Source organism: Glycine soja, chromosome 19 (genome assembly GCF_004193775.1).
Source record: "Glycine soja cultivar W05 chromosome 19, ASM419377v2, whole genome shotgun sequence".
Taxonomy (NCBI): domain Eukaryota; kingdom Viridiplantae; phylum Streptophyta; class Magnoliopsida; order Fabales; family Fabaceae; genus Glycine; species Glycine soja.
In genome coordinates, this window is record NC_041020.1 from 33,741,977 (window position 1) to 33,767,758 (window position 25,782).

General features: G+C 32.3%; 1 protein-coding gene across 1 annotated transcript; it reads left to right on the top strand.

The window, feature by feature from the left end:
• The first annotated feature begins 16,739 nt into the window (after positions 1-16,739).
• Positions 16,740-20,931, top strand: LOC114397957 (ACT domain-containing protein ACR6-like). The gene is made up of 7 exons (XM_028360045.1): positions 16,740-16,986; positions 17,496-17,541; positions 17,873-17,987; positions 18,109-18,176; positions 18,944-19,558; positions 19,999-20,103; positions 20,186-20,931. The coding sequence occupies exons 1-7, from the start codon at positions 16,940-16,942 to the stop codon at positions 20,525-20,527; spliced, it is 1,338 nt and encodes a 445-aa protein (XP_028215846.1). The 5' UTR covers positions 16,740-16,939; the 3' UTR covers positions 20,528-20,931.
• The last annotated feature ends 4,851 nt before the right edge of the window (positions 20,932-25,782 follow it).

A 25,782-nucleotide genomic window follows, 5' to 3' on the forward strand; every position in this document is an offset into this window, starting at 1 on the left:
AAAAGATAGCACTTGCCATCGGAAAATACAGTTAAAAGCACGCTTTTCTTTTTCTTTGGGGGGGAAAAAAAAATTTGCGTCACACCAAATCATTGATGTACCAATATGGAATTGGCTATATACGAACCAAACCCGATAATGTTTGAGATAAAAATGGAAAAATAGTGAAACACTGTTAGTTTCTGAACATCACTGTCTAAGATGGATAATCCTACATAAGTTGTGTGGGAAACACCACGTCTATTGTTTTTCTATCACTCTTTATCCATCTGTTTTCTTCCTCATTGTATATTTATGATGATAAGGCAAATACACACGTATGCAATATACGTAGTATTAGTAAATGCCAATGTAGTGTTGCTATTGCTATTGCTAAATCTAATACTTCTAGTGAACCTTTACTGTAATGAAATCTCTGTGGATCCCTCAAACTAGGCCCACATATGATTTGGCCATAGCATGCAGAAGATTCCTATCCAAGTGTGTGCCCCCTCTCTACAGCAAAATGGTAATTAATCATTGTTGGTCATTTGTAGCACATACATTATAAAGGTCAGAGAAAAAAATAATAATAATAATTTAACTGCGGAGAGAAAATAAAAAAGAATGAAAAACACGATGAGAATAATATCAACATTTCCTCCTCTTTTGTGAAAAGTGAGGAAGGATATTTTTTTAATGATAAATTTATCTATTTTATTTACTTGTCATTATTATATTATGGGTGTGTTTGATACATTAGGCACAAGGATAACAACACAAATACTTAAATTATTTGAGAATTTTTTATCATGGGAATTATTTGATAGATAATGGACAACACTTGTAAAATTCACCATAATACCTTTTTTATTATTAAAAATTAAATATATTATTATATATTTTAATATATATGATATTATACTATATTATATTATATATATATATAAGTAATATATATTAATATATAATATTATTATATTATACTAGATGTGGTTGGAAATCTTTAATCTTTGGTTCTTATTTCAGTATTCTTTTATTTTTTATGTGAAAGCCAAAATTCACATATAGATATACAACCTAGAACAATTATCAAAGGTTATAAGATCTACAACATGCTTGATTATTAAGGATTACATAAAAAATTTGGATTTGTAGTTCATTCTTAATCTAAGTGTTCTTCAACAATTGATTGAATCATGAACAACAAATGAATAATATGGTCAGTGACTTTATAGTTCTTCCTCAATTGGAGTCTCTTTATTCCACGATAGGACCTTCGCAACTCTTTAGATGAGGAAAAGAGAAACTATGTCTAACAACTTGATATATTGGGAAGCATAGTCTTCTTATAATGTGTTTACCTAATATGGTTCACATTATCTCCTAAGGACCAACACTGACATCTGCCCATTTAAGTCCATATCACCTTATTTAATAATCTAACGAACTCACTTAATTTGATTACTTAAAAATAAAGCTCAGTAATAATAAATAATTATTATAATTGTCTTAAACATTAGCTTACATTAATTATTGAAACACAAAATTCTAACATTCTCCCACTTAGACTACATATTGTAACAATTATATCATAATTCCTTAGGCATGCATTCGTGCACTATTTATCTTTAGACTTTCACTTTAATAATTTGGTTCATCTCATGAATCAATAATGGAACTACCGTGACTTTCGTCACTATAGAAAATGTGACTAGACCCTAATGACCACCACATCAATAAACTTAATGACACATATCAATATGAATGAGAAACATGGAAATTGCATGCAATGCGATCTCAATCATGCCTATTTCCAACTGGTACAACTTAAGTCTTTAGTAAGATCAATCTGAAGTCTTTAAGTGTAATTTAAATATTGCACATATATAAACAAGTTTAATGATAAACTTATAAACTATAATCTTTATATTTGCAGGAAATCAAATACATGAACACCAAATCCAAACATAGAACATAAAATAAGACTCCCACTTAAACAAGGAAATAACTGAAATGACATCATATGAACAACATGCTCATGAAAATATCTTAAGAGTCAACCATTAATTAGTGGGTTAGCTAACATACTGTATTTTCCTATATGTTCTAACAATACCTTTATTCTTTGAAATCTTTCTTTAACAACCAAATACTTTATGTCAATAACCTTTGACTTGGTTCAACTCCTTTTGTTGTTGGAGCTAGCGCACTTTAGGGTGGACATGGCTAAGGTGGACTCCTAGACTTCGCATGTCGGACTGAGAGTGACCTTTGTTAGGAGGACAAGAGGGGGGACCTACAAAACAAAGGACCCTGATGCTCAAGTAAGTGAGTTAAGAGAATCTGAATAAGTATGTATGAAAAGAATACGAGAGAACCTGATACTTATAGTGTAGAGTGAGAGTTGCGGGTCCTTGTTGATGAGGGTTGTTACGGTGACATAACAACCCTTAGAGATAACTATCGACTTGTAGATAATAGCCAATAGATAAATATGACTTATAGATAATGTTATAGATAATGTGTAGCTTAGAGATAATCTACCTATCACATGATGATGGTATATTCAAATAATAAGAGGTTAGAGATAATTTGTTCGTTGAGAGCCCGACTACTAAGGGTTGGATGTCCGTGCTCCTATGTCAGGATTGACATGGAGGGTTGACGTGTGTCTCGGAGTGTCACGTAGCATGCCACGTGTATTTTGTGGATCCTGGATAGTACATGGAGTATAACACTAGTAAAGTATTATCACAATAAATCCTTAATGCCCTCTAAATGTTAGTCACAACAGGCAGGTCAATGAAAAAACTTTGGAGTCATATCTTGTGGTTTGATGCCTCATATCATGATATTGACTCCACCAACATGGTTAAAGATGTATCCTAATGTGGAGTGTTCACTATTTGGGCATCCCGAAAATCAGAGTCAGAAATATAGCTAATGATCTCTAATCTGTCAGACTTCTAATAAGTAAATATGTAGTATCTTGTTCTCTTCAAATAGTGCATCATACACTTTACTATTTTCTAGTGTTGTCTACCAAGATTACTAGTATATCTCCCTAAGACTCCCACTAAAATGTTTATGTTATAATGAAAACAAATCTAAGCATACATAAGACTCTCTAGAGATAAAACATAAGGAATCCTTTGCATCTATTATTTTTCAAGATTACTAATTGGGCACTATTTGAGACTAACTTGTTTCCTTTAGCAACATGCGTATCTTCTAGTTTACTATCCTTCATGTTGAATATATCCAAAATTGTGTATGTAATTCTATTATGACAATAAGACTATTATGACTAGAAAAATGTCATCAACATATAACACCAAAAGAACAAACTTACTTCCACTAAACTTTCAAAATATGCAATCATCAACCAAAACTGCCTTAAAGCAATAAGAGGTAATAACTTGATGAAATTTATAATACCATTGACAGGAAGCCTATGAAAAGTCATAGATGGATCCCTTTAGGTTGAACACCATAAACTTTGAATCGCCTTACAAAGTTTTCTAGTTGCACCATATTGTTTCATCAATGTTGTCATTTGGAAATATAGTCTTTACATCCATCTAATGCAACTCTAAATCAAAATGAGTTATTAGTGTTATTATAGTCCTAAGAGAGTCTTTCTATGAAGCCAGAGAGAAAGTTTATTTAGAATCAATGTCTTCCTTTTAAGTAAAGTCTTTGGCAACAAGATGAGCTTTATATATCTCAACATTATCCTTTGAATTTCTTTCAATTATAGATATTTGTATACAACTTATGGGGTTCACACCTTCAAGTAATTTGACAATATTCCAAAATTCATTGTCAACCATTGATTTTATCACATTGACTTGACTAAAGTTGATTAGATATTCCTAGTCAACCTAATGCCATATTCATGCTCTTAAAGAAATGCACCATAATAATCCAAAGTTCCATTTCTCCTTTCTCTAGTAGATCTTCTAAATGACACTTCTTGAGGATGTTGAGTTTGTACTATAGGTGGTGCTTGAGGAGGAATCTCAATGTTATCTTGTCCTTGAATGATATTAGGAATAACATTTGTATTATTTACCAAATTTGTTTCTTGAACTATAGGTTATTCTTTAAAGACAACACTCCTTATGTTTCATTCCCCTCCAAACTCAACTTCCTCAAGGAATTTTACATTTCCATCTCAAAGAAGATTTTATAGTGGAATTTAAAACTTACACTCATGAGAGTGTTTAATGTAACCAAAAAAGTAGTAAATAATTATCTTTATGTCTAGCTTACCTTATTGCGACCTATAAGGCCTTGCTTTGGCTAAACATTCCCAAATGCACATGTGTCTAATGATGGGCTTATTCCCAGTCCATAACTCATGAGGGGTTTTAATGACTATTTTACTTGGTACTTTATTGAGGATATAAACCATAATCTTTAATGTTTTTCCCCAAAGTGACTTTGGTAGAGAAAAATCATACTTCTTACCATATCCTTAATGTTAGAATAACCGGGAATCTAGAAGGGGGGCTGAATAAATTCTCTTCAAATGTTTACCAATTCGTTCTTTAAGATTCAATTAAAACTAACCCTTCATTGTAATCAAGGTTTTCTCAAAAATTAGATAGTGAAATTTTTTTTTAACAAAGAAAACAATGAATACAAATTCTATGGAAAATAGAGTATTATGGCCCTTTTATAACAATTCCATTACAAAGATTGATCATCAAAGCAAAGATTTAGAGAAAGAGAGAATCCATACAAAATTTATACTGGTTCAGTCCTAAAAGGACCTACATCCAGTTATTCTAAGACCCCTTAGAACTTTCGCTAATAAAGAATCAAGTACAAATACTATGCACAAGCAATTCCCTATTCTACTCTTCTCTTGAACCATAAAAGAGAAGGATTGGGAGTTGAAACCCTATCAACTGACATAAACCCTTGATAACGCTAATCAAGGTCAAAAACTAGAAATAAATCGAAATAAGATTGAGTACACTTGAATGTGCATATCACAATATCTTCAAGTCTTTCTTTCCTTTCTCAAACCATGATGAAGAATGAATGAATCTTGATCATTATGAATCTCTTGTTGAAATGCAAAGTGGTTCCCTTAGATGACTTTCAAAAAGAATTTTTTTTAAAGATAAGATCGAATCAAGAGTCACTAATGAGAATGAGCAAGTGAGGGTATATATAGTTTTAATAAATGAAATAGATTTAATCGATTAGCAAATGAGGTAATCAATTAATTTGTTCAAATTCCTCTTTGTTCTGCATTTCTAAAAATGTGGTAATCGATTATTTTATTTCACAAATAAATTCTTAAGCTTCTATGCTTTCTAGAATAATCAATTATCAAAGGTGGTAATCGGTTATTTTGAAACACAAAGAGCTCTAAAGTTTCTAGACACAATCTAATGGATTATTTCAAGCTACAGATACTCCCTTCTATTGAAACTAGCTTGGGAAATCAACTACAATTCTTGGTAATAAATTAATTTTATGTAACTTGCCAATATTTTAAGAGAAGTAAGTTGTGTTGCATGTTCTAACACTTTGTAATTGATTACTTAAACTTAGTAATCTATTACACACTGTTGAACTTATTACTTCTTAGAAACTTTGAGATAATACATATATTCTCATGTTTGATAACCACTAAGTATGGATAAAGAAAACTAAGTCTAAAACACTCAACATGCCTAGTCTAAAAATATCCAATACGAATGCCCCATCTTTAGAAATTTGTTTGGCATTATAAAATTGTTAAAACCAAAAGATCCTAAGACTAGTCTTTAAATATTCAAATTCTTTAATTCAACACTTAAAAATCCAATTTAATCATTCTACAACTTTATTCATGCTAGGTTTGCCCAACATTGTATATTGCAAAACAATTTCACACTTATTGGAGAAAAAGCACGAAGGGCTCTAGATGCTACTCACCTTATTATCATATCTACCATAGTATTCACCACCACAGTCAGATTTAACAACCTTAATTTTATTTCCTAATTGAAGTTCAACTTCAACTTTGAAAAACTTGAAAAGATCTAGAGATTGAGACTTTTCATCAATTAAATAAAGAGTAATCATCTATGAACATAATAAAATACCTTTGTCTATTTCATGAATCAATAAGGAAGATACCACAAATATCTATATGAATTATTTCTAAGATATCCTTAACTCTTTTGACACCTAAAGTCCTTTTATTCGTGTTGTTTTCTCTTACACTAAACACGGACTTGAAAGCCTAACAAATCTAAGGGTACAAGAATTTCCTCTGGCACAAGCTTTTGAATTCTCTATATTGAGATGTGGCCTAAGTGCCTTTGGCATAAAGTCGCGAATTCTCATTTAATTTATGTTTCGTACCACATGAATTTGTTTGCAATAGGAACTCTCAATATTTATTAAAGACCTCTAACGAAAACCATTTGAATCACAAGAGACACTAACTTATTATTTCTAAATGAACAATAACCAAATTTGTCCAAAATAGAAATTGAAATCGAATTTCATCTAACATATGATACAGCATGTCTCAACCAAGTCCAAACAATAAGTCTTTAAAAACAACCTAAAAGTTCCTTTAACTTCAACTCCAACTTTATTGTCGTTATCCCATATAGATGATTCTTTCATCATCAATTGGCAAATGACTCCACAGGCAACCTTGCAAAAACATACTTATATGAGTAATAGCACCTAAATCTACCTACCAAATGTCCTTGGGTACATAAACTAAATTAACTTTAGAACAAACAAAAATGAGAAGTTTATCCTTCTTCGAACACCAAATAGTGTACTAAGGACACTTTTACTTCATATGTCCTACCTTCTAACAAATGAAACATTTAAATTCTTTATCTTGCTCTCTTGTTTCTACTTTAATAGAGAAGAACTTTATGTAGTATCCTCAACTGTCTTTTTTTTTTATTTTATTTTGAAAAAAACTAGTTTGATTCAACATCATGATAAACAAAGCCTGATTAGAGTTTTTCGTAGTTAAAAAAAGTATCAATTCACCCAATTTTATGCAATTGAAAAAAAAAATCAACTAACTCTTTTCAAAATTTAAATTTTGCACCATGTAGCTTTAGGATTCCCAAAATTGAGCAATGAAAGCATCAACAAAAGAGAGAACAACAAACATAGCAAAATTAATCTTTATGGTAAATTTAAAGACCCAAACAAGATACATAACGCACCATTAATTGTTAGTTGCTATTCATGAGTTAGTATTGGATTGAAAATTTGCAAGAAAATAACAATGTGCCTCCAATTTATGGTTCTTTTTGTGGAAATTGTATATATTTTCTTTCTTGTGTGATTTTATAGAGTAGAAACTCCATTTTTTGTGACCTAATGTTGAATCCAACTCAGTTTGTAGGCCAAAGAAGAGAAGGTGCAAAAAGCTACTGATGAACTCCCTTAGCAAGGCAGATTGGCTAAGCGAGGCTCATCCGCTTAGCGAGACATCCAGCTCGCTTAGCGGATGGGAAACCCTAGAAGAGAGTAAGTCAAAGATTTGAGCACCCAGTGTGCAGCCAGCCCGCCCAACGAGGATGTTTTCTCTTCTCGCGCTTAGCGCATCCACTCTCGCTTAGCGAAATTTCACTTACTCTCGCTCAGTGAGACACTTCGGGAGCTAAGAAGTCTAAGAGCCTTTAAAGCACTAAGATTGGCGGAAACCAAGAGACACAACCAGTCAAGAACCACAACCAGAGTCTAGCCAAGTTTTGCTACGTGAAAAACAGAAAGAAATAGGGCTAAGAGGCTGGAGAAGACATTCTCCATCATCTTCTTCCATTTTCTTTCACCAAAAATATTTTATTTCTTTGTATTTTGAAGCTTTACTAGTAATGGAAGGCTAGAACCTCTTTGTTGGGGAGTAACTACTGAAACTCTTGATGTAATGCTCTTACTATCTATTTAATGTTATTTTCTGGTGTTCTTTGCTTCTATCCATACTTATTACATGCTTGTGGCTTGATCACCCATTTGTATGTATAGTTAGGCTTTTTAGTATTGGAAAATACTTTAAAACCTTAGAACTTGATAGAGCAAGTTAGAAATCTGTATGTCTTGGAATGGAGTGCAGTGACCTAGTATATTTTACACTGTGTGCTTAGTGCAACTCTTTTAGAACGAGTTTGTTGAGGAATCAAGAACAAAAGCTAAGAAAGTTAGGTTCATTCATGTGAGGAATCATGGTCTAAGTATTTTCTCAGTGTAAGAACAATAGGATAACGTTAAATAGAGAAAAATCTTTTTATACAGCAAGAGAAATTTCAGTAGGAAACTCCCCAACGCTTTTATCTTGATATTTGTCACATTTTACAGCTTTGAGTATTTTACTTTTGTCCAAGTAGTTTAATAGTGCATAAACCTAATTTACCACTCAATCTTTACCTTATTTCCAAGCTTTAAAAGTGTTTACATATTGATTATAATTAGTATAGGTGAAACAAATTCCTTGTGGATACGATACTCGGTCTTACTATTTTATACTACTTGTGCGAATCGGTACACTTGCCGACACAACGAACATTAATACCCCAAGCTTTGGATTGAAAGGACTAATTGCAAGTGTTACTCTCAACGCTATGATCAAACATTGGTGATAAGTGTTGTCAAATAATGGTTGTCTTTGGACACTCCAATACTCACATGGAAAATTAATCTAGTGATAATTCTTCTCAAATAATGATTGTCTTTGGACACTCATTATTCACAAGGGAAACTAATACTGATAATCACCACAATTTATTATCGCATGCATGCAATTATCTGGCCAAATTGCATCTTCCTTTAGGCCAAGCACAATTTGCATAAATAATTCCACACAATATCTTGTATAAATTCAATCAAATTAACCTATGCATTTGAGGTTACTTTGGCAAGATGTTTCAATTAATCCAACAAAAATTACAAGACAATTTAATTAAAATGGGAGACATGGAATTTACACATGTTTCACACATAAACACAGACTTAAGCTAATATGCGTAAGTCAGGATAGGTCCTACATGGTGGGAAAAAAATTTTGAGCCATGCAATTAAAATGAATGGTTAGATAAGGGGACGTGCAACAAATAGAAAAAGCATTGTGTTCACTTCTCTTTCCCCTTTCAAATGAGTTTTTGCAATTGTGTTTTCCTTTCTTTCATCATTCTATCGCCTTTCCCATTGCAAGTCACTAACGAACAAGGGGTTCAACAACCCGTCATAGGTCACTACACCTCATTTTGAAGTATGTCGATGCAACCCTTTTGAAGCAAAAAGCCACCAAATTGATATAAAAAAAAAAACACAAAGAAGCCCACCACTTTCATGTGTGTTTGATGTCGTCCCCGACGAAGGAGGTCCATGAATTCAAGGAAAGTACTCCATACAAGCTCCAAGACTCTCTAAACAACAAAGCCACCGTGGGGTATTGTTGAGGAGAGAATGTGTGAGTGAGTGATGATGTCGAAAATTGAAACGAGGAAGAAGAAGGACATAGAGGTGGAGTGAGGAGAAAGAAGAAAAAGGGAAAAATGAAAAGGTAAATATGGAAGGATTTATAGCCACACAAGGAGATGTTGTGGTCACACATGCTGGTGTCATGGTCATGTGGTGGTTGTCGATGGCGAAGAGGCGAAACAAGAACAAAGGAGATTTACTAGGGGGGAAACTGAGAATAAGGAGTAACCACGGCGTGAGAAAAAACTTTGGCACAGTGACGGATTTTTTGATCTTGTTAGGTGGCTTTGATATTGTTAACTCATTTGGCAAGTGCACCAAAGTTGTCACAAGTAGTAAAAAACTCAGAAGTCCAAGTGTCGAATCCATAGGGACTTTGTTTGTACTTAGATTAATGCACGTCCAAATTTAAAAGCAAGAGATAAGGTAAAGAAAGATACTGGCGAAAAGATAAAAGATTTAAAGATAAAAATAGAAGATCAAAAAAGATAGGATAAGAAAAGTAAAAGATAAGAAAATTAAAGATTAAGATAAAGATAAAAAAGATACGATAAAAAAAGATAAGATGAATAAAAGATAATTTATCAGAATGTGATAATGTTGTTGGGGCATAGCCTGCCTAGGATGTATGATTTTATGGTTTTTCTTTATCAATTTAGGTGATTTTATCCTACCCACATCTATTTATTTACTTGCCCCCGATTCCTCATGATAACAAGCCTATTTTATTTATCTATCTCCCAAATGCCTTTGAAAAGATTCAACAAATAAAATGCATGAAGTCTGAATTCTAGATGTTTGCAAAAATGCATGGGCATAAAATTATCATTCTATGTCTAGCAATGACTTTCTTATGAAATCTTTTCTTTTTGTTCTATTAGAAGTTACCATCTTCCGAGCACATAACCCCAAAAAGAATGAAAAAATGAATAATGCATGAAAAGATAAACGGAAAAGATAATAGGATAGAAAAAACCTAGTATTGCATTAATAAATAGTGAGTACATCATACATCGCTTGGATTTTAGGCCTGTCAGGCCCTAACTAGAGGTTTAGCCACTCATGGCCATAAGGGTTGTACAATGAGAGGGATAAAAGAAAGAAAAGGATACCATGATAAAAGAAAGAAGATGAAGAGTCCTTAGGCTTTAGGTAGCAATGAGAGTACTCTGAGACTCGGTGTGTCGTTTCCCCTTGGCCAGACTCTCTATTTATAGCTGCTAAAGTGAGATTTAGGCCTTCGTAGGCTTGCTTAGCGCGCCCTCACTCACTCAACGCCAATGGATCGCGCTCTTAGCGGGCTCCTCTCGCTTAGCATGTGCTGCTTCTGTTGGATCGCGCGCTTAGCAAGCTCCTCTCGCTTAGTGCATTCTATTTCTGTTATGCGTGCTTAGCGCGTGTTGCCAGCTTAGTGCGGGTGCCGAATCTCGCACTTAACGCCCTCGCTTAGCGCCTGCATCTTCAGTTGCGCTCAGCGCGAGCTGCACGCTGAGCAAGGCATCTGGGCTGGGCCTTGTTGCTGGTTTCTTCTTTTCTTTGTAATTTTTCCAACTTTTTGCTTTTAGCACTTCCAGTTTTTATATCTGCAACCAAAATTTAGGAAAACATCAATTCTTAACAATTAAAACACAAATAACTGCTAAATAATTATTTTAAAGAACAATTTTGCTTAATTTTCTATTATCAAAGTATAATTATTTAGCAGTTATCAAATATGTTAAAGATTGATGCTTTAAGGGTTTTTGGGTGATGTTATGTTGTTGGTGATGATGCCATAAGGCAAAAGTGGAATGAGCAACAACAATGGATTCTTCAAGTGTGATCGGTGGTGGGTGTCATCGTTGGAGAAAGTGGTGGTCAAAGAAGATGGTGGCTGAGGTCGGAGAAGGTAGGGGTTATGGAAGAAGGTTATATTTTTAAGTTTGTATTTCTAATTTTTTTTATTATATAAAATATATTCTACTTTCTATCTTTGGTGCACCTCCACCTATCTACCACTTCATTATAATCGTACGGCTCTAAAAAGTTTCCCACCATGAAAGACCTATTCTCACTCACGCACAGTAAAAGTCGTCCATAATCACAAAACCTAAAATTATGTGTGTACAATACTGCTAGCGATCATATAATCGCCAAACAATCCTCGAGTGAAAAAAAACATTTCTAAAATAATTTTCAATTTCGCAAGCAAGGAGGGTAATTACCTGTTTTATTGATGCTGGGGATAGGAATGAATATTTACCCATAATTTTTTGCAGGGATGGGTGTAGGTACAGGTACTATATTACCCACCCCACCCTGCACATGCCATATATATATATATATATATATATATATTAATGTAATTAAAATATATTACTTAAGTAAATAATTATATTATATGTATACTTTTTTGTAAAAAAAACAATTATATTTTTCTAATTCAATTGGTATTTTAAAGCCATGGTTCATGCTTTCCAATTCAAGTGTTGATGTCGTAATTGAGGTTGTTAGACTAATTAAAGATCTATCATTGATTTTATTTCATGTAAGTATTTTTATGTTGGGACGGTGGAATACGAGTATACAATCATGGTTTTGATTTGTAAATTCCAGGTTAGTACTTTTATGTTGAGGCCAATATTATCCATATGTTTCCAAATAGCATTTTGGTTTCCGATTGACTTGTAAATCCAAAATATTGTTTTGTGTACATAGCAAGATGATATTAGATTTAGCATATCTTATATTATATTTGTCTCGCTCTATTTAAGAATAATAAATTTTTGTATACCGTCATCACATGATGTCCAAGTTTAATTAGAGATTTTGTTAAGCGATTAGAATATTAACTTTAAAAATCACTATGTTCGATGATTATCTTTGCAATGTTATATATATATAGGGCTGGGTACTAGTATTTTTTTTTAAACGCAAGTATGGGAATGAGTACTATGAGACCCTACCCATTACCATTCCTAATTGGAGTCTCTTTATTTTACAATAGGACTTTTGTAACTCTTCCTATGAGAAGAAGAAAAATTATATGCATCAATTCGATATATTGAAGACCATAGTTTTCTTATAGTTTGTTAACTTAATGAAATTCTTATTATTTCTTAATGGGTCAACACGGACATCTGTCCATTTAAGTTCATATAATCTTATTTAATAATCTAACAGGTTCACTTAATTTGACCACATAAAAATAAAACTCATTAATAATAAATAATTATTATAATTTAGTCCCCGTTGTTTAAACACAAAAATTCTAATAGATGACCATAACAAATAAAACATGTTTGAGACCAAAGACGGTAATCAAAGATCGAAAAAAAATAAAATAGAATGCAGCACGTACATGAGAAAGTGACGATTAAAAAAAATAAAGGGAGCAAAATCAAGTGAGATAGTGAGGTGGGAGAGAAAAGGAAAAGAGAGGTAAAAAAGTATTTTGATCTTTTGAATAGTTTATACTAAGGAACAAAAGTTATCCCACGACTAATTGAGTAACAAATAATGAAGGTTTTGCCTTATCCATCAACATTTAAGTTGTCATGTACCATGATACTTTTTAAAATCAAACATGAAATAACTAGAATTATCCCTACCACACTTTTTTTCAATCAAACGGTCATATAAAATATTAAAGTTCTTTCACATACATATATCTTTTCTATATTTCGAATCAGATAGTAGGAAAGAAAATAATAATTATATTTATTTATTTATCTTCATCAAATATTGAAGGAGAAATTTATTTTTATCTTTTCATTTTTTTATTATTCTCTACATTTAAAAAAATATTATATTTGGAATTTTTTAATGAAAAAGTGTTGTCTCAAAAATAATTTTAAAACTATTTAATACTTGAGCGATACTATTTGTTACGAAAGGAAAATCACATGAATTGCACAAAAATAAAATGAATGGTGGCCATTTTTTTTTTTAAATATTGATTAAAAGATTTGAAAACATGTAATAGGAGAATTCACAGAGATCAACTGTCGTGCACTTATTAAGAACTAAAAAAAATTGTCCCTAGCTTAAATAATTATGTTAGGTCTAGGGGTTCAATTGAACTAAAATAAAAGAAATAAAACATACTAGAAAAATGAAGATTGGTCTGGTAGGCTTTCTAAAATAGAAAGATCAAATGTCTTTATTTTAAAATAGGAGACCAAAATTACAGATCAAGCAAAATAAGGGGATTGAAATTAAACCTTTATTTATGATTTAATCCTTGTCAACACCTCTCCCCTCTTTTCTTCCTCTTTCTTCTTTCCTTTCTCCCTTCTTTGTTTCCATATCTTCCTTTTCCTTTTCACCACCTTCATCCTCTTTTTATTTCGCATAAATAGATATGCTAAAAATAAGGTTTTGAATGTATCATCCAATTGATAGAAAAATAGTTATGTTAGAAACAAAAATAGACTATCGTTCAATGCTAGTAAAACAATGTTTTCATAAAGGGTTTTAAATGCAGACTTGTCTAACAAAGTGTGTCAAAATAAGCACAAGAGAATACAAGTCAGATAGCTTTAAAGAGAAGTAGAAATACTTACGTTTATACTGATTCACAGTCCAATTTTCCTTTACAAACTGGTAAAAGGTTCTACTAATCAAACTTGATTACAAACAAGTATTATATCATGTCACTCTTGGCTACAATAACATTCTCTAGGTCACTTTTGGCACACCCCTTAGATTCCCTATGAATCTAAGAACACCCAAGTATTGTTTAACACTAAGTCACTTCTAACTTTCACAAATAACAAAGGTTTGAAATGAATGCATAGATTCAAAACACCTAAAGAGTGAATAAGCACTTAAACACAAATACAATCAATATTTTTGCAAAGCAATGGATAAATATTTAAGCATAGTGTAGTATCGTCCAATGAGTTACTAGAATCTCAACACTTCAATTTCACTTGCTTGTATTTCTCTTTGTTTTTATTTTTTGATAGCAATGTCTAAGTCGCCTTTTATAGACTTCAGAGAAGATTTGTTACGAGATTAGAGCGTTCCTCGATATGACCAGTGAGGAATAAAAGTATAGACAACTGCATGTGCTTCTCTCTCTAGCGATAACGACCAATGAGGAATATTCTCTTGTGATTTTTTCTCTTCTCTTCTATTCTATTCTTATGTACTTGAAATTCAAATGTTAACATTCAAAATAAGAGAGGCAAAATGAATGATTAAGAGAGTTGGTACATGGACTTCTCTATTTAGCTAACATGAATCCAGTATGTGGTTGGACATCACTAATAGATATTGGTTTTCACAGAGATTGGATGCTTGGTTTCAGCAGCGCGTTGGACACTATATATAACTATTTTAAAAACAAGTTCTAGCTATCAATGGATGATAACTAACAAGAGAATTAGGATAGAATATCATTACCATGTGTGCTCATATATAGTAAGTCCTATTTCACTTAAGAATAAACCATTAATCCATCAATAATTTTTATCTTGTAATCATCAAAATATTGGGTATGGATGGATCGTCCAGTTGTGAAACATTGGACCATATAGACCTAACATTGTAGGTTGCTTGGTTTCTATAGAGAGAGAAAGAGAAATAAGGGGAAAAGGAAGGGAAGAGAAAAAAGTAAGCACATAGGCTCAACCACAAAAAAGTGGCCTCTAGCTGAAGTATGTGGTAGAAGTGTTTTTGTTTTCAAATTTTGTAGAGTTTAACAATAATAAGATAATTCTAGCGATTTTACATTGCTAGTTTCAATTGTGGTAGTGTTGCCAAACCTAAAGCTAACAAAGTCATAGGACTAGCAATGAATTGAACTAACTCCAACCTAGTTCAATACTTTATTCAACAATTGACTTATTGAACTTAGTTCTGAACGAAATGAGTTGGACTTGAGTTAAAAATTGAGTTCATTAAAAAAATGAGTTAAACTTGAGCTATATATAATTCGAATTGATTGATTCATGAATTAACTTTATATATATATATATAAAAAGTAATTTTAACTAATTTTATTTTTTGTTTTAAATAAAGTATGTAAAATAAATTGAGCTATTTTATGAGCTAAATTGAATTGTTTGCAAGTTTGAATTGAGTCAAGTTCAAGTAAAAAAATGTTCGCATCAAACTCAAATTGAGCTTTGAGCCAAGTCAATTCTTATCAAGTTGAGTCAAGAACTAAAACATATGAAATTACTTGTATAGTAATGGCCTCGATACCAAAGCATTTGACGTAACAAGATTAAAATGATGCAACAAGGGTTTGATTTATTGTATATCTCCAAGCATTTGGTCCTTAAACATCGTATATCTCCAAATGTTTTATGCAACAACATTAAAACCATGCAGCAAGTCATTGCCATTGCTAGGAATTCCCACACAAATTGCTACTTGCATTCTACCTTGTCTTGTCCAAGAATTGCATCTAAATCCTACAACCTAGAGATCTCCGATTTAGGGACAATGATAAGTAGTTGATAAAGAAGCAAAACCCTTAATATAAAGGAAGAGGTGTTGATAAGGAAGAGAAAGAAAAGTAAATAATGAGGAACAATGTAATAGAGACTAAAACATACAATAAATTGCTCAAAGAATTAAAACCAAAAAATATGTAAGTAGGACCAAATTAAACATTAAAATATTATAAGTATAATACTAAAACATAAAATACAAATACGTTAATGTTACATCAACACCACATAAATGTCATGACAAAATCACATTAGTGCATTGTTAGCAAGGTTAGGTTGTATTAAATTGTAGCGACTAAAATGTAAGGAATTTGATCATATAGAGATTAAACTAAATAATTTTTAGGTGTAAAGAATAAAATATTAAAAAAATGTATAAATACAAAGATCAAATGAATAGTTAAGTCGATAAAAATGCAAATAAATAACATTACAACTTTTACGTATGTTTCCATTAGTATTTAACAAAAAAGAAAAACGAAAATATAAAGAGACAAGAGAGCAGCAGAAAAGCGACAGAGAAAAATTTGACTTCTATTTTTATATATAATTTTCAAAGGATTATAATTTATAAACATAAAATACAATAATCTTACCCTATATCTTAATTAAAAGTATATTTATTTATAGAGAAAAATAGGGACCAAGTTCGTGAGTGAGGTGGCGGGAGTGACGTCATCACAGGAATCAGAGGAAACCGCACCCTCGGCTAGTACGGAGAATGGAACCACGTAACCACCCCTTCCCAATCCCGAAGCGCCACGTCACACGCAACGGCCCCGTTTCTTTCGCGGCCTTCACACTTCTCAGCAGCCTATGCTTTTAAAACCCCAAACAAAATAATTTAAATTACGGATTCAAAGTGAAGTTAGTGCAACTTCACTTTTAGTTCTCTCTCTCCCTGGTCCTTTGAGCTTCAAGAAGTTGTTCCTGTTTGTTGTAGCAGTTCCTGTCCTTAATTTCTTCAACCTTCTCAACACATAACCACCTTGGTCTGTGTTTGTTTGTGTGTGCTTATTACTTGGTCTCTTCATATTGTACATATAAAAATTATGGATGATGAATATGCCAAGCTTATTAGAAGGATGAACCCACCAAGGTGAGTTGTTTTTGTTTCACACTCTGCCTTCTTCTTTCTTTTTTGTTTTTTGGGGACAGCTTTTATTTTTTGCTTATCCAAATTTGGTTGGCATCACAATTTTATTAGTACTCTTTTTGGTTTATGGAAGTTTTAATCAAGTGGGGCATAAAATTAAGCCTCTTTTTTGCAACTTGGTGCTTTCAGTTTTTCCCACTGATAGGGAAGTTCCTTGCTTAATTCTTCTTTTGTACACTCTTCACTTTTCAGTTTAGTATCCCATGTAACAATTAGCATACTATGTTTCCAAAACCGTTTTTTTCCCTTAAGAAAACTATATTTGGTCAACTTTAGATGTTGAATTTTTCCTCACATGTGTTCATAATTATATTAGCCGTTTACGGTATGATTTTTCAGGTGGTTTGATGTGATTATCATTATTTCCATGTTTCAGTTATTGTGTGTGTACTGTATATTATGTGCATAAGAGTGGTATTGTTTTTTTATTTAACTAGCGTCTTGCTATGCAGGGTTGTGATTGACAACAATGCCTGTGAAAACGCCACTGTTATTCAGGTAAAACTTGTGTTTCCCCTTTGTCTAGGTTTCACAAAATTGAGTTGACAATTAGAAAGATTCTTCTTCTTTTTCAGTTTTTTCTAATGATTTGATGTCATAAAGCTGGTGTTTTCCTCTGTTTTGGTTCACAAAATTGAGTTGACAACAAGAAAGATTCTTCCCGTTTTCTTTTTTCTTTCAAATTTTCTAATGATTTGATGTTATTGACTCCTTAGTTGCATTTTTTTTCTTTTTTAATATAAAATCAAAATTGTTTCCTGAGTAGATTTTTTCTTTTTGGAAACAAAATACAGCTATCCACTTTTTTATTATCTAAATATTTTTTCAGGTTGACAGTGTCAACAAACATGGGATTCTCCTCGATGTTGTCCAAGTTATATCAGATATGAACCTTGTAATAACAAAGGCCTACATCTCCTCTGATGGGGTGTGGTTCATGGATGGTAAGTTTTCTCCTCTTCATCAGTGGAAACCTAAAAGGGAGAAAAGACTAAAAATAGTATTATTATAATTATTATTATCAACTATGCTTCTGATCCTAGTATCAATCTTGATTTTTTTCAGTGTTTAATGTGATTGATCATAAAGGAAACAAGATCAGAGATAAGGAAGTCATTGATTATATTCAGAGGGTAGGGTTTTGTATGCTTGCATTTTATAAAATGCTTCAATTAAGGCTTATTTGTGTTTCTCCATCTTTATGGAAGGGTCACCTGGCCCCTTTTTCTTCTTTGCTAGAAATCCTCAGGTAAGTAAGCAGGACACTTGTATTAGAGTATGCTGATCTGAATTTGGTTCTTTAATAACACAGTGATAATAACTTTAGCATCCTTTTACCTTATTTTCTACTTGCTGATTGAACTAGCTAGCTATGAACTCGTTTTCCAAAGTGGAATGGAAGAACATGCTCAATCTTAATTGTTCACTTTTTATTTCACTGTTTATTTATTTTTAGTTATCGAAATTCTGTTGGTTCCGTTATTCTTCCAGCAAAGGTTGTATGAGCCTGCCAGATCCATCTGGTGTACACACTGCTAGAAGTGCTTGGGCTGAAAGATGATAGATAAACTTGTTTTTATCACTGTCTTACTGATTTATTTAATAGTGTAGTGAACATAGGATGATAAAGCAACATAAAATCCTTGAAGAAATTTAAGGGTCTTGAAATTATGAAGATTTGATCTTAATAAATATCATGCTGCACATGTAGTAAGTTATCCATTCTGGTGATGTGATGCCTGATTTTGGTCCATTAAGATATCAATGTCTTGTTTGTTCAAGTGATCTTTCAATCTCATCATGTGAATAATATATAGTTCCTTGATGGTAGATAGTCAATAAGGCTTGTCATTTGTTGTTTCTTTTCTGATATTTTTTTTCTTTCATTTTTATTTTGTAGAGACTTGAAAACAATCCCAGCTTTGTACCCTCATTGAGAGAGTCTGTAGGGGTTGTACCTACTGAAGAGCACACTGTAATTGAACTCACCGGCACAGACCGGCCAGGTTTACTATCTGAAATCTGTGCAGTTCTCACAGACCTTCACTGTAATGTGGTGACTGCTGAGATATGGACACACAATACTAGAGCTGCGGCCGTAGTTCACGTGACGGATGATTCCAGTGGCTGTGCCATCAAGGATCCATCTCGCCTCTCTACAATAAGGGATTTGCTTTCTAATGTCCTTAGGGGGAGTAATGATCCAAAGACAGCAAGGACAACGCTTTCACCCCATGGTGTTACAAATAGGGACAGAAGATTGCATCAGATTATGTTTGCTGACAGGGACTATGAAAGGATTGAAAGAGCAGGACAAGAGGAACTTAGAGATAGAGATAAACGCCCTCTCCCTCATGTAACTGTCGGAGATTGTGTTGAGAAAGATTACACTGTGGTTACCATGAGAGCACAAGATCGACCAAAGTTGTTATTCGATATTGTTTGCACTTTAACTGACATGCAGTATGTAGTTTTTCATGGTGTTGTCAAGACATTAAGGATGGAAGCTTTTCAGGTTAGCCAACTTTCTGTTTTTTGCTACATGGTTCAACTTTTTTTTTGTTTTGTATGCCTGTACTTGTTATTGTATCTAAACTTGAATATTAACATGAGTTTAATTTTTCTGTATTGTCAATATAAACGTTTTACACAATCAATCAATCAATTAGAAATCACCAATTAGAATGACTTTTAAGGTATTTGTTGTAAAAGTCAACAATCTTATCATATATGATAGTTTGTTATTAGATAACAGTATAAAAACTTTTTACATTGTCAGTGCATATACTATTTACTCTATTTTGATCATTTGAACTATATGGATTCTATATGATTACAAAAGCTGATTGATGCATCAAATCTATACTTTCATTTGGTTAGCGTGGATTGGTCTGACCCTTTTTGGACAATTTTCTGCATGAATTTTTCTGACTGAGCCTTTTCTCCCTCATCTAGGAATTTTATATTCGCCATGTTGATGGCTTTCCCATAAGTTCAGAGGCAGAGCGAGAACGCCTCATGCAGTGTCTTGAAGCAGCAATTGAAAGGCGAGCATCTGAGGTGTGATAACAATCCACAGCTTGAAGCTATACTCCTCACTACTTTTTTGTTCAACGGTATGCTAAGATTATGTTTGATACAGGGAATGGGGCTGGAGTTGTGCACAGAAGATCGCGTAGGACTCCTCTCAGATATCACAAGAACATTTCGTGAAAACAGTTTATGTATCAAAAGAGCAGAAATATCAACCGAAGAAGGAAAGGCAAGAGATACTTTTTATGTCACAGATGTTACCGGTAACCCAGTTGACCCCAAGATTATAGATTCAATTCGCAGACAAATTGGTGACAAAGTACTGAAAGTAAAGCATAACTCTAATCTTTCACCAAAGCCCCCTCAACCAACAACAATTGGATTTCTCTTGGGAAATTTTTTCAAAGCTCGATCTTTTCAGAATTTTAAGTTGATCAAATCTTATTCTTGAGTCCTCCTTTGTACATTCTCAGCATTTTCATTGTGTTACTTTCAAATCAAACAGAAATGTATGTATGCAAGATAAAGAAATTGTATATGTTCCTCCCCCAGCAAAGGGGCTTGGAATTCACACTTTACAGTAGAAAGCTTAAACACCAATGTACATAACTTAGTGTAAATTGTTGTGCTCAGTAGCATGTTACCTAGGTTGTAAATGCAACAAGTAGTCCTTTTAGATTATCAAGTCCAAAAGAGTAAATAGTGCTTTTGAGTAGAATGTTTGGAGTAGATGTGAACTTGGGTTTGTACATGGTGTAAAGTGTACGTTTTGGTGGTCTAATTTGGAGTAGATGTAAATCTGAGTATGTACACAAAAATTGAATGAAAAATATGTAGTTATGTGTGTGATTGTCTGCCACTTTTCCTTTTTCTCTCTTCTCATATCCTGTTGCTACACTGTGTAATCCTATTTGCATAGTTGTTGATAAGAATGGTTAATTACTTAGTAGTGTTTGCTTTGATTTTTTTAAAACTTAAAAGCCACCTAAAGTTTAAGTTAAAAACTAGAGTTTTAAATTTAAAATTATAAGTGCTTGGTAATTTTATAATTTCTTAAACTTAAAGTTAAGTTTTTTGAGTGGTGTGTTTTTTAATTTCAAAATTTGATTTGGAAGGGAAAAAGATAAGTAAAAGTCAAAAGCTTTTTAGACTAGTTGTTTTATTATGATTTTAAAATCTTCTTTAAAGTTTTTTTTTTGTTAAAAAGAGGCCAATATTTTAAGAAGCTTTTTTTTTAAAAAAAATTGTTTTTCTTAACTTTACGTTTATGCAAAAGATAAACTGGATTAAACTGGAAAATTATAAATCAAGAGGAGCATTTATATTCCATGAGGAGCATTTTCGTTTTTCCTAGTTATCGAAGCATTTGAAGTTGTATCTTAAGTCTTCCTCAATCCTCACTTGATGACTCTCTTACTTCATAGCTACAAAAAGCTAAGCGAAAGAAACAGAGTTTCCAGTTAATCTATAGTTAAATGTTGTCATTATTAATACAACACTGCAGTTATTTCTTTGACTGCTAACTAAACAAAATGGCTTCATACGCTGGTTTTAGCCATCGTGTGTGCGCACATTTCTAACGACTAAGCTAGCTTCAATTTAAGGCTATGTTTGATTAGCTTAAAACTATAACTTAAGAATATGTTTGAGATTTCCATAAAAAAAGAATATGTTTGAGACGTTAAATAAGCTAATTTTATTATGGTGCTGAAGATAAACTAGAATTTTTAGGATACTAATTGAATTTGATTCTTGACGAAAATAATTTTTTGTTAGACTTTACTTAACTCTTAGATGAATTTTAAATTAGTCAGAAAATTAAGACAAAAAAATAAGCTTTTTTTCTTTCTTTTTAGCTAATTTCTTTGACTAAACTAAGGTATTCACTAAACAGCTTAAAAGTTATAAGTTACTTTAGTTAGTTTATCACTCTTTCTACCTTCCATTTTCATTTTTACCATCTCTCTTTCTTAATAACTTTTATGCTACTTTCTATAACTATTTCAATATATTTTTTAATAAAATATTTTAAAACTGTAGATACTTAGAAAATGTTTGTGTTTTAGTCAAACAATAATAATAATAAATGGGTAAAAGCAATATTGACCCCTAAGAGTGAATTGCACCATTACATTAATCCTTGAAACCAAAAAATTTAAAAGAAGAACATGAAAATGCAATATATCAATCACTTCAGTAAAATATTCAAAAGATTATATCTTAAATTGATAATATTAAGATATAATGTCTGTATAAAGTTAAAAGATTTATAATAATTCATGACCTTACCCACCAATTAAGTTACCCACCAATTAAGTTAGATCCTTTTGACATTTAATTAAGAATTTAAAATATTTCAAAAGACTTTTTTTTGAAAAAGAAGTCATATGATAATATAGTTAAGACTTTCAAATAATATAAATAAGTCTTAACTATGAAAATCGCTAACCAGTGTCTTTAGACTATTAATTAAAGAACTAAAAGTTGAATGATTTTTATTGAGAGGTATAAAATTATATTGTTTATTTTTTTTTATATTTTTCTATGATTTTTACTGTTAAATATTTTCTCTTAATTTCTTAACCAAGACCCCAAAAAGATTCATTATAAAGACCTTTTTTAAAGAGTGTCAAAATTCAGTGATATTGATATTGAATTTGAGACGTTTTACACCTTACAAAAAGTCATCTCATATCTATAATACTAACATTTGATGATCCAAAAACTACTCCTTTTGGAAAAAAAAATATACACGTGTCAACATGTGGTGCATTTAAAGAAAAAAAACAATGCAACTATTGCTTCTTAAGGCAGTAACTAGAAAGTTACAAACAAACCACATCCAACATAACATTTTTGAAACAATTGGCGATTTCAGGAACACAGTCTCACGCTAAAATGCACCATTGCACAAACAAACAAAATTGCATTCAAATTCTGCCTTCATTTGCAAACTTATCATACTTTGTGTAACAGAGTAACAACAACACACAAATATCAATTTTGAGGAGGATGGCCCAAAAGTTTTATTTGTATTTGTATACACCTACAGCAGCACAGAAGGAGTATTTTCACATAAATGTTAATTTTCTTCATCCAAAGCAATGTAAATCTGCTTTCATTTTTCATGTCTTTGTAGACATAACATTTTTTGAAAACCGGAAATCTGCACAATTTTGAATTTGAATTTCGTTTGTTTTCCCACTACATCTTGAGTTTAGGTTTTTGAAATTTGAATTTGGATCTCAATGGATTATGCCGTCTATTTCTCATTTCTCTCCCTCTTTTACATTCTCATTTCTATGTTCTTCTTCTTTACCTGAAGTGAAAACTGTCGGGGAAACATGAGGACACCGACAACAAGCTCATGGAGGAGCTTCGCATGCACCCACTGGACAAGATATGTTTGTGTTTTCTTTTGTTTCTCTCCTTTCTAAGATGCATTTTTATTTTGTGAAATTGATGTTAGTGTTTGGTTCGGTTGAGAATCTCATTAGCTCAGTAAAAAATTGCATTCCTTCAATACTGCCTCCACCCACATGAAAACAGAATAAAAAATAGATAAGAGTTAAAAAAAAAACTAAAAATAGCTCGAGAGATTGTTTCCAAAAGATTGTGATCATTACATTGTGGTGGATATACTTGTTTGTCTTTCCTGTCATAGTTATTATGCAGAATATAATTTTGGAGCATTCTTATTGCTGATTTCTATTAGAATCTCATTAGCTCAGTAAAATTACATTCCTTCAATACTGCCTCCACCACGTGAAAACAGAATAAAAAAAATATTAGAATTAAAAAAAAATAGTCTGGGAGATTGTTTCCAAAACATTGTGATCATTGTATTGTGGTGGATGTAGTTGTTTGTCTTTCTTGTCATAGTTATTATGTAGAAAATAGTTTTGGAGCATTCTTATTGCTGATTTGTATTAGAAGTGTTTCTATCATAGTTATGTTTTTAATCTTTTATTTTCATTTTACTAACTTCACAAGAAGACAGAATAATATATCTTTTATTGTGGAGGCTTCTGGAGGCAGTTCTAAATCTCCACTAGCATATTTCTTCCTTCATCTTTTTTTTTTATTCTTCCTTTGTCTTTTTTTAAGTTTCTCATTTTTCTTTCTTTTCAATTTCTACTGGAATTGTTGCCTCTGCCCCTCCTCTCTTTGCCAACATGTTTTGTGTCTGATGAAGAATCATACATCTTTTATTGGAACTTTGCATACACCCTCTCGACAAGATAAGTTTCTGTTTTCCTTTGTTTCTCTCCTTCTAAGTTGCATTTTTATTTTGTGAAATTGATGTTAGTGTTTAGTTTGGTTGAGAATCTCATTAGCACAATAAAAAATGCATTCCTTGAATACTGCCTTCACCCACATAAAAATAGAATGAAAAAAATATCAGAATTATAAAAAATAGCCCTAGAGATTGTTTCTAAAACATTGTGATCATTGTATTGTGGTGGATGTAGTTTTCTGTCTGTCATTTTTATATTAATTATGTTTGGAGTTATTAAGACGAAAGATTTAGTTATTTTACAGAAAATAGTTTTGGAGCCTTCTTATATAAAACCTTTCTTATTAGTATGTAAATGTACAAGTCCTTTTAACACCTTGGTTATATGCAACGCTTGTTGATTTGTATTAGAAGTGTTTGTTGTTACAATAATTAATGGCAAACCGAAAAAATTATTGACTGAGTCACGGACAATGTCGCTTTCTTTAAGACGTTTCATGGCACTGCCAAAAATTGTGCAAGCAGACTATCAACCACGAAGTCCCAGGATAAAACAGCCCATATCACTGTATAAGATTCCCACTGCACTAAGGGAACCTTTCTAGAATTACACCCTCTTGTATAACTTGAAAAGTCACTCTAAAGCCACCTGAAAATATGACTTGAAAAGTCACTCTAACAGCCAACCGAAAATATGACTTGAAAAGTCACTCTAATAGCCAACTGAAAATATGACTTGAAAAGTCACTCTTGTAGCCAACTGAAAATATGACTCGAAAAGTCACTCTTATAGCCAACCAAAAATATGGCTTGAAAAGTCACTCTTATAGCTAACCGAAAATATGACTTAAAAAGTCACTATTATAGCCAACCGAAATTTTAGAGCGACAGAAAGAAAGAGGGAGAAGTTTGCCGAAAATGCATCGGCTGAAATATGGGAGGGAGAAAGAAAAGTTGAGGAAATGCTTCTCAACTGGGACAAGAAAAAATGAAGAAAGGGGCTCTCTATATATAGGGAGTGAAACACTATTCAAGTATTTATCCTGAGCGATGTGGGACTTGAAGCCTTTTTTTTCAAACTTTCGTCCATTTTCTCCTTTGTTCTAACAATCCCCCACTTGAAATTTGAAAAGAAGATTTTCGAGGATTTCATAAAATTGTGCATAAACAAAGGTGTCATACAACTTGAACCTTTGCATAGTGAGTAAGATTCAGATTTTACTAGAGTGACTCGAAGTCTTGAACTCTATCTCCGACATCAAACCACACACAACCTTTTCATAGGTGTATTCTATAAAGTTCGTGCGTTAAAGGTCATGCACGTCTATCTCGGTATAGTGAACGCTCTAAAATTTTTTGCCCAAAATTTCATATGAAGCGGCCCCCACTTTAACATTCACATAGGTGAGTCTATCAAGAGTACTCCTGTAGCCTAGGTACTCCACTCAACATAGAGTATAGATCTCATT